This window comes from Aegilops tauschii, chromosome 4 (genome assembly GCF_002575655.3).
Source record: "Aegilops tauschii subsp. strangulata cultivar AL8/78 chromosome 4, Aet v6.0, whole genome shotgun sequence".
NCBI classification, from domain to species: domain Eukaryota; kingdom Viridiplantae; phylum Streptophyta; class Magnoliopsida; order Poales; family Poaceae; genus Aegilops; species Aegilops tauschii.
In genome coordinates this window covers 524,769,298-524,783,165 of record NC_053038.3, presented here as the reverse complement: position 1 = coordinate 524,783,165, position 13,868 = coordinate 524,769,298, and the positions used below count along the sequence as shown (strand labels likewise).

Here is a 13,868-nt window from a genome sequence, read left to right as displayed (position 1 = left end):
ACCATGATCTTGCGTGTGCGTAGGAAAATTTTGAAATTACTACATTCCCCAACAGTGGCATCCGAGCCAGGTTTATGCATAGATGTTATATGCACGAGTAGAACACAACTGAGTTGTGGGCGATAATAGTCATACTGCTTACCAGCATGTCATACTGCTTACCAACATGTCATACTTTGATTCGGCGGTATTGTTGGATGAAGCGGCCCGGACCGACATTACGCGTACGCTTACGCGAGACTGGTTCTACCGACGTGCTTCACACACATGTGGCTGGCGGGTGTCAGTTCCCCCAACTTTAGTTGAATCGAGTGTGGCTACGCCCGGTCCTTGTTGAAGGTTAAAACAGCACATACTTGACGAAAAATCGTTGTGGTTTTGATGCGTAGGTAAGAACGGTTCTTGCTCAGCCCGTAGCAGCCACATAAAACTTGCAACAACAAATTAGAGGACGTCTAACTTGTTTTTGCAGGGCATGTTGTGATGTGATATGGTCAAGACATGATGCTAAATTTTATTGTATGAGATGATCATGTTTTGTAACGGAGCTATCGGCAACTGGCAGGAACCATATGGTTGTCGCTTTATTGTATGAAATGCAATCGCCATGTAATTGCTTTACTTTATCACTAAGCAGTAGCGATAGTCGTAGAAGCAATAGTTGGCGAGACGACAACGATGCTTCGATGGAGATCAAGGTGTCAAGCCGGTGACGATCATGAGGGTGCTTTAGAGATGGATATCAAAGGCACAAGATGATGATGGCCATATCATATCACTTATATTGATTGCATGTGATGTTTATCCTTTATGCATCTTATTTTGCTTAGTTCGACAGTAGCATTATAAGATGATCTCTCACTAAATTTTAAGGTATAAGTGTTCTCCCGGAGTATGCACCATTGCGAAAGTTCGTCATGCCGAGACACCACGTGATGATCGGGTGTGATAAGCTCTACGTTCACATTACAACGGGTGCAAGCCAGTTTTACACACGCAGAATACTCGGGTTAAACTTGACGAGCCTAGCATATGCAGATATGGCCTCGGAACACTGAGACCGAAAGGTCGAGCGTGAATCATATAGTAGATATGATCAACATAGTGATGTTCACCATTGAAAACTACTCCATCTCACGTGATGATCGGACATGGTTTAGTTGATTTGGATCACGTGATCACTTAGATGATTAGAGGGATGTCTATCTAAGTGGGAGTTCTTAAGTAATTTGATTAATTGAACTTTAATTTATCATGAATTTAGTACCCGATAGTATTCTGCATGTCTATGTTGTTGTAGATAGATGGCCCGTGCTGTTGTTCCTTTGAATTTTAATGCGTTCCTAGAGAAAGCTAAGTTGAAAGATGATGGTAGCAACTACACGGATTGGGTCCGTAACTTGAGGATTATCCTCATTGATGCACAGAAGAATTACGTCCTGGAAGCACCGCTAGGTGCCAAACCCGCTGCAGGAGCAACGCCAGATGTTATGAACGTCTGGCAGAGCAAAGCTGATGACTACTCGATAGTTCAGTGTGCCATGCTTTATGGCTTAGAACCGGAACTTCAACGACGTTTTGAACGTCATGGAGCATATGAGATGTTCCAGGAGTTGAAGTTAATATTTCAAGCAAATGCCCGGATTGAGAGATATGAAGTCTCCAATAAGTTCTACAACTGGAAGATGGAGGAGAATAGTTCTGTCAGTGAGCATTTACTCAAAATGTCTGGGTATAACAATCACTTGATTCAACTAGGAGTTAATCTTCCTGATGATAGTGTCATTGACAGAATTCTTCAATCACTGCCACCAAGCTACAAGAGCTTCGTGATGAACTATAACATGCAAGGGATGGATAAGACAATTCCCGAGCTCTTCGCAATGCTAAAGGCTGCGGAGGTAGAAATCAAGAAGGAGCATCAAGTGTTGATGGTCAACAAGACCACCAGTTTCAAGAAAAAGGGTAAAGGAAAGAAGGGGAACTTCAAGAAGAACGACAAGCAAGTTGCTGCTCAAGTGAAGAAGCCCAAGTCTGGACCTAAGCCTGAGACTGAGTGCTTCTACTACAAGGGGACTGGTCGCTTGAAGCGGAACTGCCCCAAGTATTTGGCGGATAAGAATGATGGCAAGGTGAACAAAGGTATATGTGATATACATGTTATTGATGTGTACCATACTAATGCTGGCAGTAGTGCCTGGGTATTTGATACTGGTTCTGTTGCTAATATTTGCAACTCGAAACAGGGACTACGGATTAAGTGAAGATTGGCTAAGGACGAGGTGACGATGCGCCTGGGAAATGGTTCCAAAGTCGATGTGATCGCGGTCGGCATGCTACCTCTACATCTACCTTCGGGATTAGTTTTAGACCTGAATAATTGTTCCAGCGTTAAGCATGAACATTATATCTGAATCTTGTTTGATGCGAGACGGTTATTCATTTAAATCAGAGAATAATGGTTGTCCTATTTATATGAGTAATATCTTTTATGGTCATGCATCCTTGAAGAGTGGTCTATTCTTGTTGAATCTCGATAGTAGCGACACACATATTCATAATATTGAAGCCAAAAGATGCAGAGTTGATAATGATAATGCAACATATTTGTGGGACTGCCGTTTAGGTCATATTGGTGTAAAGCGCATGAAGAAACTCCATTCTGATGGACTTTTGGAATCACTTGATTATGAATCACTTGGTACTTGCGAATCATGCCTCATGGGCAAGATGACTAAATCTCCGTTCTCCGGAACAATGGAGCGAGCAACAGATTTGTTGGAAATCATACATACTGATGTATGTGGTCCGGTGAATGTTGAGGCTCGCGGCGGGTATCGTTATTTTCTCACCTTCACAGATGATTTGAGAAGATATGGGTATATCTACTTGATGAAACATAAGTCTGAAACATTTGAAAAGTTCAAAGAATTTCAGAGTGAAGTGGAAAATCATCGTAACAAGAAAATAAAGTTTCTACGATCTGATCATGGACGAGAATATTTGAGTTACGAGTTTGGTCTTCATTTGAAACAATGCGGAATAGTTTCACAACTCACGACACCCGGAACACCACAGCGTAATGGTGTGTCCGAATGTCATAATCGTACTTTACTAGATATGGTGTGACCTATGATGTCTCTTACTGATTTACTACTATCGTTTTGGGGTTATGCTTTAGGGACGGCTGCATTCACGTTAAATAGGGCACCATCTAAATCCGTTGAGACGACACCTTATGAACTGTGGTTTGGCAAGAAACCAAAGTTGTCGTTTCTTAAAGTTTGGGGCTGCGATGCTTATGTGAAAAAGCTTCAACCTGATAGGCTCGAACCCAAGTAGGAGAAATGTGTCTTCATAGGACACCCAAAGGAGACTGTTGGGTACACCTTCTATCACAGATCCGAAGGCAAGACATTCGTTGCTAAGAATGGATCCTTTCTAGAGAAGGAGTCTCTCTCAAAAGAAGTGAGTGGGAGGAAAGTAGAACTTGATGAGGTAATTGTACCTGCTCCCTTATTGGAAAGTAGTTCATCACAGAAATCTGTTCCTGTAACTCCTACACCAATTAGTGAGGAAGTTAATGATGATGATCATATAACTTCAGACCAAGTCACTACTGAACCTCGTAGGTCAACCAGAGTAAGATCCGCACTAGAGTGGTACGGTAATCCTGTTCTGGAGGTCATGTTACTTGACCATGACGAACCTACGAACTATGAGAAAGCGATGATGAGCCTAGATTCCGCAAAATGGCTTGAGGCCATGAAATCTGAGATGGGATCCATGTATGAGAACAAAGTGTGGACTTTGGTTGACTTGCCTGTTGATCGGCAAGCCATCGAGAATAAATGGATTTTCAAGAAGAAGACAGACGCTAACGGTAATGTTACTGTCTACAAAGCTCGACTTGTTGCGAAAGGTTTTTGACAAGTTCAAGGAGTTGACTATGATGAGACCTTCTCACCCGTAGCGATGCTTAAGTCCGTCCGAATCATGTTAGCAATTGCTGCATTTTATGATCATGAAATTTGGCAAATGGATGTAAAGACTGCATTCCTGAATGGATTTCTGAAAGAAGAGTTGTATATGATGCAACCTGAAGGTTTTATCGATCCAAAGGATGCTAACAAAGTGTGCAAGTGATGACCCACAAGTATAGGGGATCTATCATAGTACTTTCGATAAGTAAGAGTGTCGAACCCAACGAGGAGCAGAAGGAAATGATAAGCAGTTTTCAGCAAGGTATTCTCTGCAAGTACCGAAATAAGTGCCCCCGCCGTAAGGGTACTTCGGACGTGACGTCCGGAGACGAAGAGACCCATTCCTCCGTTCCCGAGGAGGATGACGACGAGGAAGAGGAGGGGGAGGAGAACAACCCTCCCCCTGAGGAGGGAAAGAAGAAGAGGGCGGCTCCCGTGCATCTGGAGGCGGAAACGCCCAAGAAGGGGAAGGGCACCCCAGCGATCAACACCGCGTGGGACGTCGACAGCAGTCCGGAACGACACCCCCGCACTAAGCCTCGGGCCACATCGTAAGTACCATGACTCACATATACCCGTATATCCGGTCTTTCCTTTTTATCATTTTGAAGTGGTTAATTGTGCTATTGTAGTCCGGCTCGCGACAACATCCAGCAATCCTCATCTGGAGGTTCGTTGGATCCGGCGGAAATGGCCAGCGTGTCACCGCCGACCGCTCACTCCCCCAATGCCAAGGATGACACCGAAGTGTTGTCTCGGAGGACTGCTCCGAGCCAGGGAGGGGCCCGGGACGCTGTCCAGGAGGTGCCATAAGGCGAGACCTTCGTTGCCGGACACATGGGGGAGCGAGTCCCCATGGATACTGGCGAGGAGGGCCGTATTAAGTTCGGCCCTCAGCCGAATACGATTCCAGAGACCAATGCAGCCTCCTTCGAAGGAGGGGGTGCGCCAATTCCATCGGTGGTCCCTGTCCAACCAGGGGCACCGGATAACCTGATGGGGGCGCTACAAGGCGCCTCCATTGTGGACGAGCACCGTGTCCTTATGGGGACGGTGATCGAGAAGGTTCAATCTGCCAAGAGCGGACTAAACGAGGCCTGCAACAACCTGTTGACAGGTTTTGAGGTAAGCAACATAGAAAGAGAAAAACCCCATGCAGACAGTAGCCCCTGAGACACTGTCTGGTGTTCGTAAAGAAAGACCGGACGGAGGATCAATCCCTTGTTGTAGGAAACTAAATTAATATGTATGAATAAGCAGGCGTCATTGTTGGCCGCGACCTCGCATGCTGCCAAAGTCTTTTAACTGAAGCAGAGGCTGGAGCGGACCGAGAACGAGCTTGGCGAGCTGACGATTCAGCTCCAGGAGAAGCAAGGTGAGTAACGACTTGCTGTGTATTCGGAAAGAATAAGTGGTGCGTATCAACGGGAGTGTCATAATATTTGTAGGGGTAGCGACCGAGGTCGAGGCCCTGAAAAAGGCCCTGGCCGAAGCCGAGGGGAAGGCTGTCCAGCAGCAAGCCGCCCGTAAGAAGCTCAAGGCCCGGGTCAACGAGATCGAGCAGGAGCTCCAGGACGCGGTGAAGAAGTGCGAAGCCTTGGAGCGCGAGGCGTCGGTTCAAGAAACCGAACTTACCAAGGCTCGCCAGAGCGCGGAGGCCGCGCGGAATGAGGCCCGGGACGCTCTCCAGGAGATCCAGGAGGCCAAGAAGATCACGGCGGATAAGGCTTTCAACATGCAAAGCAAGTATACGGAGAGGAAGTACCTTTTACTAACCCGGATTCGGAGTTGCCCAGGGGCTTTCGCGGATCTACCACGCAGTGTGTCCGATGCTGCGGAGTTCTTCCGAGCCAAAGAAGGGAATTCCACGGAGAAGCTGCTCTGGTCGCAGTATGCTGCGCCAGAACATCCGGTGGCCTTTACCGATCAGCTGAAACAGCTGGTCGACCTGCACAGGGTGGCCGAACTGGCCATGAAGGATTTAATAATCCGGCTGTGGCCAGCCGAAGCTATACCCAGCAATTATTTTGGCCTCGTGAAGCGGGTGGTGGAGGCCTGTCCACGGCTAGAGATCGTTAAGTGATAAGTCTGCATCGAAGGTGCACGCATGGCCTTCGCCCGTTGCAAGATGTGGTGGGCGAAGATGGATGCCGTCGAGGTAGCCAGGGGGCCGCCACAGGGCAAGGAGCACCGCACACCCGAGCGATATTTTGCGGATGTCCTAGAGGGGTCTCGACTTGCAGCAGCGCAGTGCGGTCAGGACATTATGTTCGACTGAATACATTCGTGTTGTCTTTGCCTTGTATGATGAAAACAAAGCCAGTTTGTAATATGATGTTTGTTATGTTTTAATTGTTTCCTCCTGTGCGGCCGTGTTATATGGAATATGAGGGTTGGCAAGTCGTCGACTTCTGCCCTCACGTAGGTAGTACGGAGGTGTTCGGGATGGAATCTAAACAATCTTGATCCAATTATATGGTCCTTGAAGGAGTTGTTTTGCGCAACGAACCAGGCAATCAGACTATGCGGCTTAAACGCCCTTACTTAGCCATAGGAGTTTTATAATAAAACATGGGCGCAGCCACTGGTATACGAACCAGAGTGCTGTCAGCGTCTGATCGGAAGTACCGATCCTTTGCGTAATGCGGAAAAATCTCCAGCAATTTGTAACCTCCGAACAGCTGACCGGCTCTCGCCGTATCATGACAGTCAGTTTTCGGCTTTCTCTACTGAGGTGCTCGTCCGGTTTAGACCAGGGCACAATCGCAGTAGTTCTCCCTTTACTACCCTAGCTGATGTAGCGGAACGTAGGGTAGCAATTACAGGAGCCGGGCAACCCAACTATTGACCAAAGACATGATTCGGAGCCAATGCATATAGTGCTAAATTCGGGGTGCCAAACTTACCGAAGTGCACGGGTGCTAGAAGATAAGTAATTAATGGTAAAAGGGAAACAGAAAGAGAGCAGAGATAGTATCTGGGGCCCTTGAACTTGGGTCGTGCACTGTTTCGATTATAATTGGGTTAATGCGTTAAAGCGCATTGATACAAATAGTGTGATAAGCCACCGGCTATTTAACATGCCATAACCAAAGGCGAGTTGCGTTTGGGTCCTGAAAACAGGTAGGGTAATCGTTGGATTGTCCTCTAGGGCTTCCCCTGTATGCCTGTACTCTGTGCCAATCTGGTGTACTTGTCCTTTGACAGGACCAGTGATCAGGCCATCGAAGGAGGCATGTATAAAAGCGACCTGAAAAAACGGGAAAACGGAATAGTAAAGGTACAAGTGAGTCCGGGATCGGTGTAGCCGAACTGTGGACCACAAGCTAGTTGTGCCTCTGTCGATGCCCATTGGATTTTGAGTGCGTAATTATGTACACGTGGTACGAATGCCAATACCTCATCGGGACTGGGACGGAGGCCGAATTGCTAATCGAGCTCTTGACGAGCCAAGCTGTCCTTTTGTAGTGTGGTCCGGACCCTCTTAGTGGTGTCCAGGGGCTCGGCAGCCGGATTATAGTTCTGCTTGAGAAGGCCGCTCTGTACCTCTGCTGCTAGGGCCGCTGTGTGCTCCTCTGTACGGAGGGAGCGTTCCGTGTTTCCATTGACTGTTACGACGCCGCGTGGACCAGGCATCTTGAGCTTGAGAAAAGCATAGTGTGGCACCGCGTTGAATCTAGCAAACGCGGTTCGTCCGACCAGTCCGTGGTAGCCGCCGCGGAAGGGGACGATATCGAAGATTAGCTCTTTGCTTCGGAAGTTGTCCAGGGAACCGAAGACCACCTCCAGCGTGATTGAGCCCGTACAACGGGCCTCTACGCCTAGTATGACTCCTTTAAAGGTAGTCTTTGTGGGCTTAATTCATGAGGTATTAATGCCCATTTTGCGCACTGTATCCTGATAGGGCAGGTTGAGGCTGCTAGCACCGTTCATTAGGACTCGTGTCAGGTGAAATCCGTCGATGATTGGGTCAGGGACCAGTGCGACCGAACCGCCATGACGGATACTAGTTGTATGATCTCGATGATCAAAGGTGATCGGGAATGACGACCACAGATTGAATTTTGGGGCGACTGGCTCTACCGCATAGACGTCACTGAGTGCGGGCTTGCGCTCCCTTTTGGGGATGTGTGTAGCATATATCATGTTCACCGTTTTGACTTGAGGGGGAAATTTCTTCTGCCCCCTAGTGTTCGGCTGCCGGGGCTCTTCGTCATCGTCCTCACTTTGTGATCCCTTTTCCTTGTTCTCGGCATTTAACTTGCCAGCCTGTTTAAAAACCCAACAATCTCTGTTGGTATGATTGGCTTGTTTTGTCAGGGGTGCCATGTATCTGGCACGGACGGTCGAGTATGCGGTCCAAGCTGGATGGTCCCTCACTGTTCCTTTTGTAGGGCTTCTTTCGCTGGCCGGACTTGGAGCCATTGAATCCGGCATTAACTGTAGTGCCATCGGTATTATCGCCATTGCTTCAGCGTTTGTGTCTATTGCGACGGAGCTTGCCGATGTTGTTTTTGGCCTCGGAGGGGCCTGCCTCGCTGGTTGTGTTTTTGCTACGAGCCAGCCAGCTATCCTCACCCGCGCAAAAGCGCGTCATGAGTGCCGTGAGGGCTGCCATGGATTTCGTCTTTTCTTGGCCGAGGTGGCGGGCGAGCCATTCATCACGGATGTTGTGTTTGAAGGCCGCTAGGGCTTCGACATCCGGAAAATCAACGATCTGGTTCTTTTTGGTTAGGAACCTAGTCCAGAATTTTTTGGCTGATTCTCCAGGTTGTTGAACTATATGACTTAAGTCATCGGCGTCTGGTGGCCAGACATAAGTACCTTGGAAGTTGTCGAGGAAAGCTTCTTCCAGGTCCTCCTATCTGCCAATAGAATTTTTAGGCAGACTGTTTAGCCAGTGCCGAGCTGGCCCTTTGAGTTTTAGTGGGAGGTATTTGATGGCGTGAAGATCATCCCCGCGGGCCATGTGGATGTGGAGTATAAAATCCTCGATCCATACCGCGGAATCGGTTGTTCCATCGTATGATTCGATGTTTACGAGTTTGAACCCTTCTGGGAATTCATGGTCCAGTACTTCATCGGTGAAGCAAAGAGGGTGCGCGGCGCCTCTGTATCGGGCCACATCGCGACGTAGCTCGGATGGAGTCCGTCTGCGGCATTCGGCCCGGGCGTGGTTAGGTTTATCACCTCCAAACGGGTAGCCGTCGTCGTGTGTCAAGGCACGTCCTTGCGATCCGTAGATCGATCTTGTATGTCCTGCTCTACTGTCCAGGTCTTGACGAAGGTCATATGTATAGCCCCGAGCTGTCTTATCCCTGCCTTGACGGCGAGGTGGGACAGTTTGGTTTTCGGCTCGGGTTGCATTTTTATCCCGACCGCGCGGTGGCCGATCAGCCGCGTTGCGTGATGCTGGTGCGGGATCTGGCGCCTCATCATCGGACTGAGGTAGCAATCTGCGCTTCGGGTAACTCTTGGCTGGGCGCTTAAGGCCGTATTCCTCGGCTGCCAGGACATCGGTCCATCTATCATTGAGCAGGTCTTGGTTAGCTTGAAGTTGTTGCTGCTTCTTTTTCAGGCTCCTTCCAGTGGCTATTAGCTGAAGCTTAAAGCGCTCCTGCTCCAGGGGCTCCTCGGGCACGATAAAGTCTTCGTTACCGAGGCTTACCTCCTCCTCGGAGGGTGGACGGTAACTACCGTCCTCCGAGTCTTCTTATGTGGCCTGTTCGTCAGGGCTGGCGTGCCCTGATTCCTGATTGTCTTGTTCGGCAGTTTGTTCACCGGGTTCTTCTGTGTCTTCGGCACCATCCGAAGTGTTGTCGTCTCCTGTGCCGGTGTTGCTGTCCCTGCTGCGGCGGGATTTAGAGCGGCGCCGCTGACGCCGGTGCTTTGGCTGTGCTTTAGGAGGGTCCTCCTTTGCTGGGTTTTCTTTGTCATCGCCACTATTATTTTTCGGCGTATCTACCATGTAGATGTCATATGAGGAAGTGTCCGTCCATCGTCCATTGAACGGTGGATTTTGGGCCTCCTCGTCTCCGGCATCGTCGTCCATACCGTCGATGTCTTCGGAGTCATAGTCGAGCGGTCGGTTAAGTCTTCGATAGTGGCTATGAAGTGGGTGGTGGGTGGGAAGCAAAATTCTCCTTCATCATCAGCCTCCAGTTCGAACCGTACATAATTCGGTTGTGAGTCTCCCGCCAAGGACAGGTTCCTCAATGAATTTAGCACCTCGCCCAAGGGCAAATGTTGGAAGATGTCTGCGGCGCTAAACTCGAAGATCGATAAGCGATGATGTTCGGCGTCCGCAGATGCACATGGCTCGGAATTTATAACCAGAGACGAGTCCGGAGTTCCGGTGACAAAGACGTCGTGTGGCTTTAGGTCTATGTTCGGCTTCAACGCCGTGGAATTTGTGGCCTCCGCGGTGGGGTTGAGCCTTCCTTCCTCGGTTGGCGCAATATGCTCCGGATCTACGGCCAAAGCAGTCATGGGAGCAATCTCCTGGATGCGGCCTGATGACAGATTTAGGTCATGTCCCTCGGGATGACTAGGAGCCGTCGCCACGGTCTCAAATCCGGCGAAGATCAAATCTGCACGGATGTCCGCGACGTAATTGAAGCTCCCGAATCTGACTTGATGGCCAGGGGCGTAGCTGTCGATCTTCTCTAGGTGGCCAAGCGAGTTGGCCCGCAGTATAAAGCCGCCGAACACGAAGATTTGTCTGGGGAGGAAGGTTTCCCCTTGGACAACATTGTTGTTGATGATTGAAGGGGTCATCGAACCTTTTGTAGATGGCACAGTGGAACTCTCAATGAAAGCACCAATGTCGGTGTCAAAACCGGCGGATCTCGGGTAGGGGGTCCCAAACTGTGCTCTAAGGTCGATGGTAACAGGAGACAGGGGACACGATGTTTACCCATGTTCGGGCCCTCTCTATGGAGGTAATACCCTACTTCCTGCTTGATTGATCTTGATGAATATGAGTATTACAAGAGTTGATCTACCACGAGATCGTAATGGTAAACCCTACAAATCTAGCCTGTATGACTATGGTAATGAGTATATCCTTTCCGGACTACACCCTCCGGTTTATATAGACACTGGGGGATTTAGGGTTACATAGAGTCGGTTACATAGGAAGTAATCTTCATAGTTGATCGCCAAACTTGCCTTCCACGCCAAGGAGAGTCCTATCCGGACACGGGTACAGTCTTCGTCCTTCGTGTCTTCACAGCCCATCAGTCCGACCCATGGATAACAGGCCGGACACCCGAGGACCCCTTAATCCAGGACTCCCTCAGATGCCAACGGCGTTGGGGAAGAAGTCTTGGGCACAGAAGCCACCCAGCATGTCCATGGTTGCGTTGAGCAAGGGTACGAACTGCCCCTTGAACTGCTCCCCTGCGTAGCTCTAGCCGAACGCGAACAAGCCCATAATCCGGTCCATGGTGGCAAAGATGTGGGCGTCCAGGGGTAACAGTTTCGGCCCCAGCACGGTGAGGGTCTCGACCAGCTTGTCAATCTGAAACAATCAAAACATTCAATCAAGATCTTCTCATTGCATTGTATCTTCTCATTGCAGCTGTCCAAAAAGAAAAGAAAAAAAACATGTGCGTCCTTCGCGTAGTAGGCAGCCTGCACGCACCGCCTGCTGAGCAGCTCGATGATGAACAGCTTCCGCATCTCACGGACGTAGTCGCTCCACGGCGAGAAGGCCACGTCCTTGTAGCCGTAGGACAGCAGCCCTGGCCCTGCCGACAGGGGACGGCTGCTGCAGTCATCATTCTTTGTCTTGAGGGCTTCCCGGGCCGCCTCCGGTGACGTCAGCACCACCATCGGCACCATGCCCAGTCGCAGCATCATCACAGGCCCGTGCCGCCGGGCTAGCGCAGCCAGGCTCCGGTGCGGCAGCCGCCCGATCTGGTGCAGGTTGCCCACGATGGGCAGCCTCATGGGGCCCGGTGGCCGCTTTAGGCCGGAGCCTGACCTTCCTCGAAGGAGGAGGCAGGCGAGTGGGACGAGGAGGATGGCTAGAATCAGCTGCCATTGTTGGAGAAGGAGATGAAGAACAGGTGAGGCACCTGCCACTGCCATTGATAGGGTAGGAGCAAGCTGGATAGCAAGTGAAGGTGACATCGGGCCGAGGGCCTTAAGTAGACATGATTTGGCCTTTGGGCGCATGCACATGGACTGATTTGTTCTTCCATGGAAAACTTCCAAACTTACTCCCTCCATTCCAAAATATTCGTCTTTCTAAAGAATTCAACAAATGACTACATACGAAGCAAAATGAGAGAATCTACACTATAAAATATGTCTATATACATCTGTATGTGGTAATCCATTTGAAATCTTTAAAAAGGCAAATATTTATGAACGGAGGGAATATTAATTATCTGACTTAAAATATCATCTACTCCCTAATCTTACTACCTTCGTTACTAAATACTCCCCCCGTTCCTAAATATTTGCCTTTTTTAAAGATTTCAAATGGAGTACCACATATGGATGTATATAGAAATATTTTAGAGTGTAGATTCACTCATTTTGCTTCGTATGTAGTCACTTGTTGAAATCTCTAAAAGGACAAATATTTAGGAACGGAGTGAGTATAAGTCTTTTTAGAGATTTCAATATGAACTACATAATAAATGAATCTACACTCTAAAATATGTCTATATACATCTATATGTAGTCCGTATTGAAATCTCTAGAAAGACTTATATTCAGAAACGGAGGGAGTATAGTAGTTTAGAGAGGGGGTATTTGTTAAGTTTGAGATATTCACGCTCTTTATTTCACTAATGGTGGCTTTCTCCATTTTACTTTTCTCCCCATAGCAAATGACTCAAACTTTTTTTAGAAACAACCATAAGAAGCATCCGACTTTAAATTAATAAAGCCACCATCGACAGAGTGACAAAGTTAACGGGTCACAACCAAAGGGCACATAAGTAAAAAGACACAGCGCAACAAAGGGAGGAGCATAGATAAATTAAAAGAGCACAGACTATCTAGTCTTCAACGCTTCGAAGTTCGGCATAAAGTTGCTTGATCTTGGATAGGATCGAATCTGTCTCCTCACTGTCCTTCTTCCTCCCAAGGGGCCGCCATTGTTGAAAAAAAAGTGCCCATGTGAACACGTATTTAGCAGCATTAGATAGGATGATACCTTCAATGGCTAACTTGTTACGAGTAGTCCAAAGCACCCAAGCAAGGGCTCCGAAACCCTCCACGCAAACGGCGCTGCTGCCCACGACACTAGCTGAGCAGCATGAGGATCTCATTCATAGAGTTTGGATCTCGAGAAAAACCAACCCACTCGGTAAAGGAGCTCCACAAAAACTTGGCATTTCCTATTTGACGCCGTAGGCGCCAGTTAACGTGCATTTTTGTTAACTGGCGCCTCTGGCGTCCGTAAATGGCCCGGCACATCTAGGCGCTAGTTGACGATTTTTTTAAAAGTTCTATGAACTTTTTTGAATATATATGAACTTTTTAATATTTAAAAAAAACAGATTTATGAAGTTTTTTGAATATCGATGAATTTTTTCTAAAAAATACATGAACTTTTTGTGCATTTCTATGAACTTTTTTCGAATTTAATGAACTTTTTAATAAAGTTAATGAACCTTTGCTAAATTGGATGAACTTTTTTTCAATTTGAATGAATTTTTTTTCAAATTGATGAACTTTTTTCAAAATTGATGAACCTTTTTTAAAGATATGAACTTTTTTTCCAAATGGATGAACCTTTTTTCTTTAACTCTTTAATCCTTTTTTATTTCATATTTTTATTTTCATTACAAAAAAATCAAAGAAAACAGGGGCAAGACGCTAGTGGGCCGGGCCATGCTAACAGCGCTGCAGGCGCCGGATCGTTAA

General features: G+C 47.9%; 1 protein-coding gene across 1 annotated transcript; it reads right to left on the bottom strand.

Annotated features, from left to right (window-relative positions):
• Positions 1–11,394: 11,394 nt before the first annotated feature.
• On the bottom strand, positions 11,395–12,119 carry LOC109732956 (2-methylbutanal oxime monooxygenase). The gene is made up of 2 exons (XM_073497961.1): positions 11,592–12,119; positions 11,395–11,505 (listed from the first exon to the last, which is right to left on the bottom strand). Exons 1-2 carry the CDS (start codon positions 12,117–12,119, stop codon positions 11,395–11,397), a joined length of 639 nt encoding a protein of 212 aa, XP_073354062.1.
• Between the last annotated feature and the right edge of the window lie 1,749 nt (positions 12,120–13,868).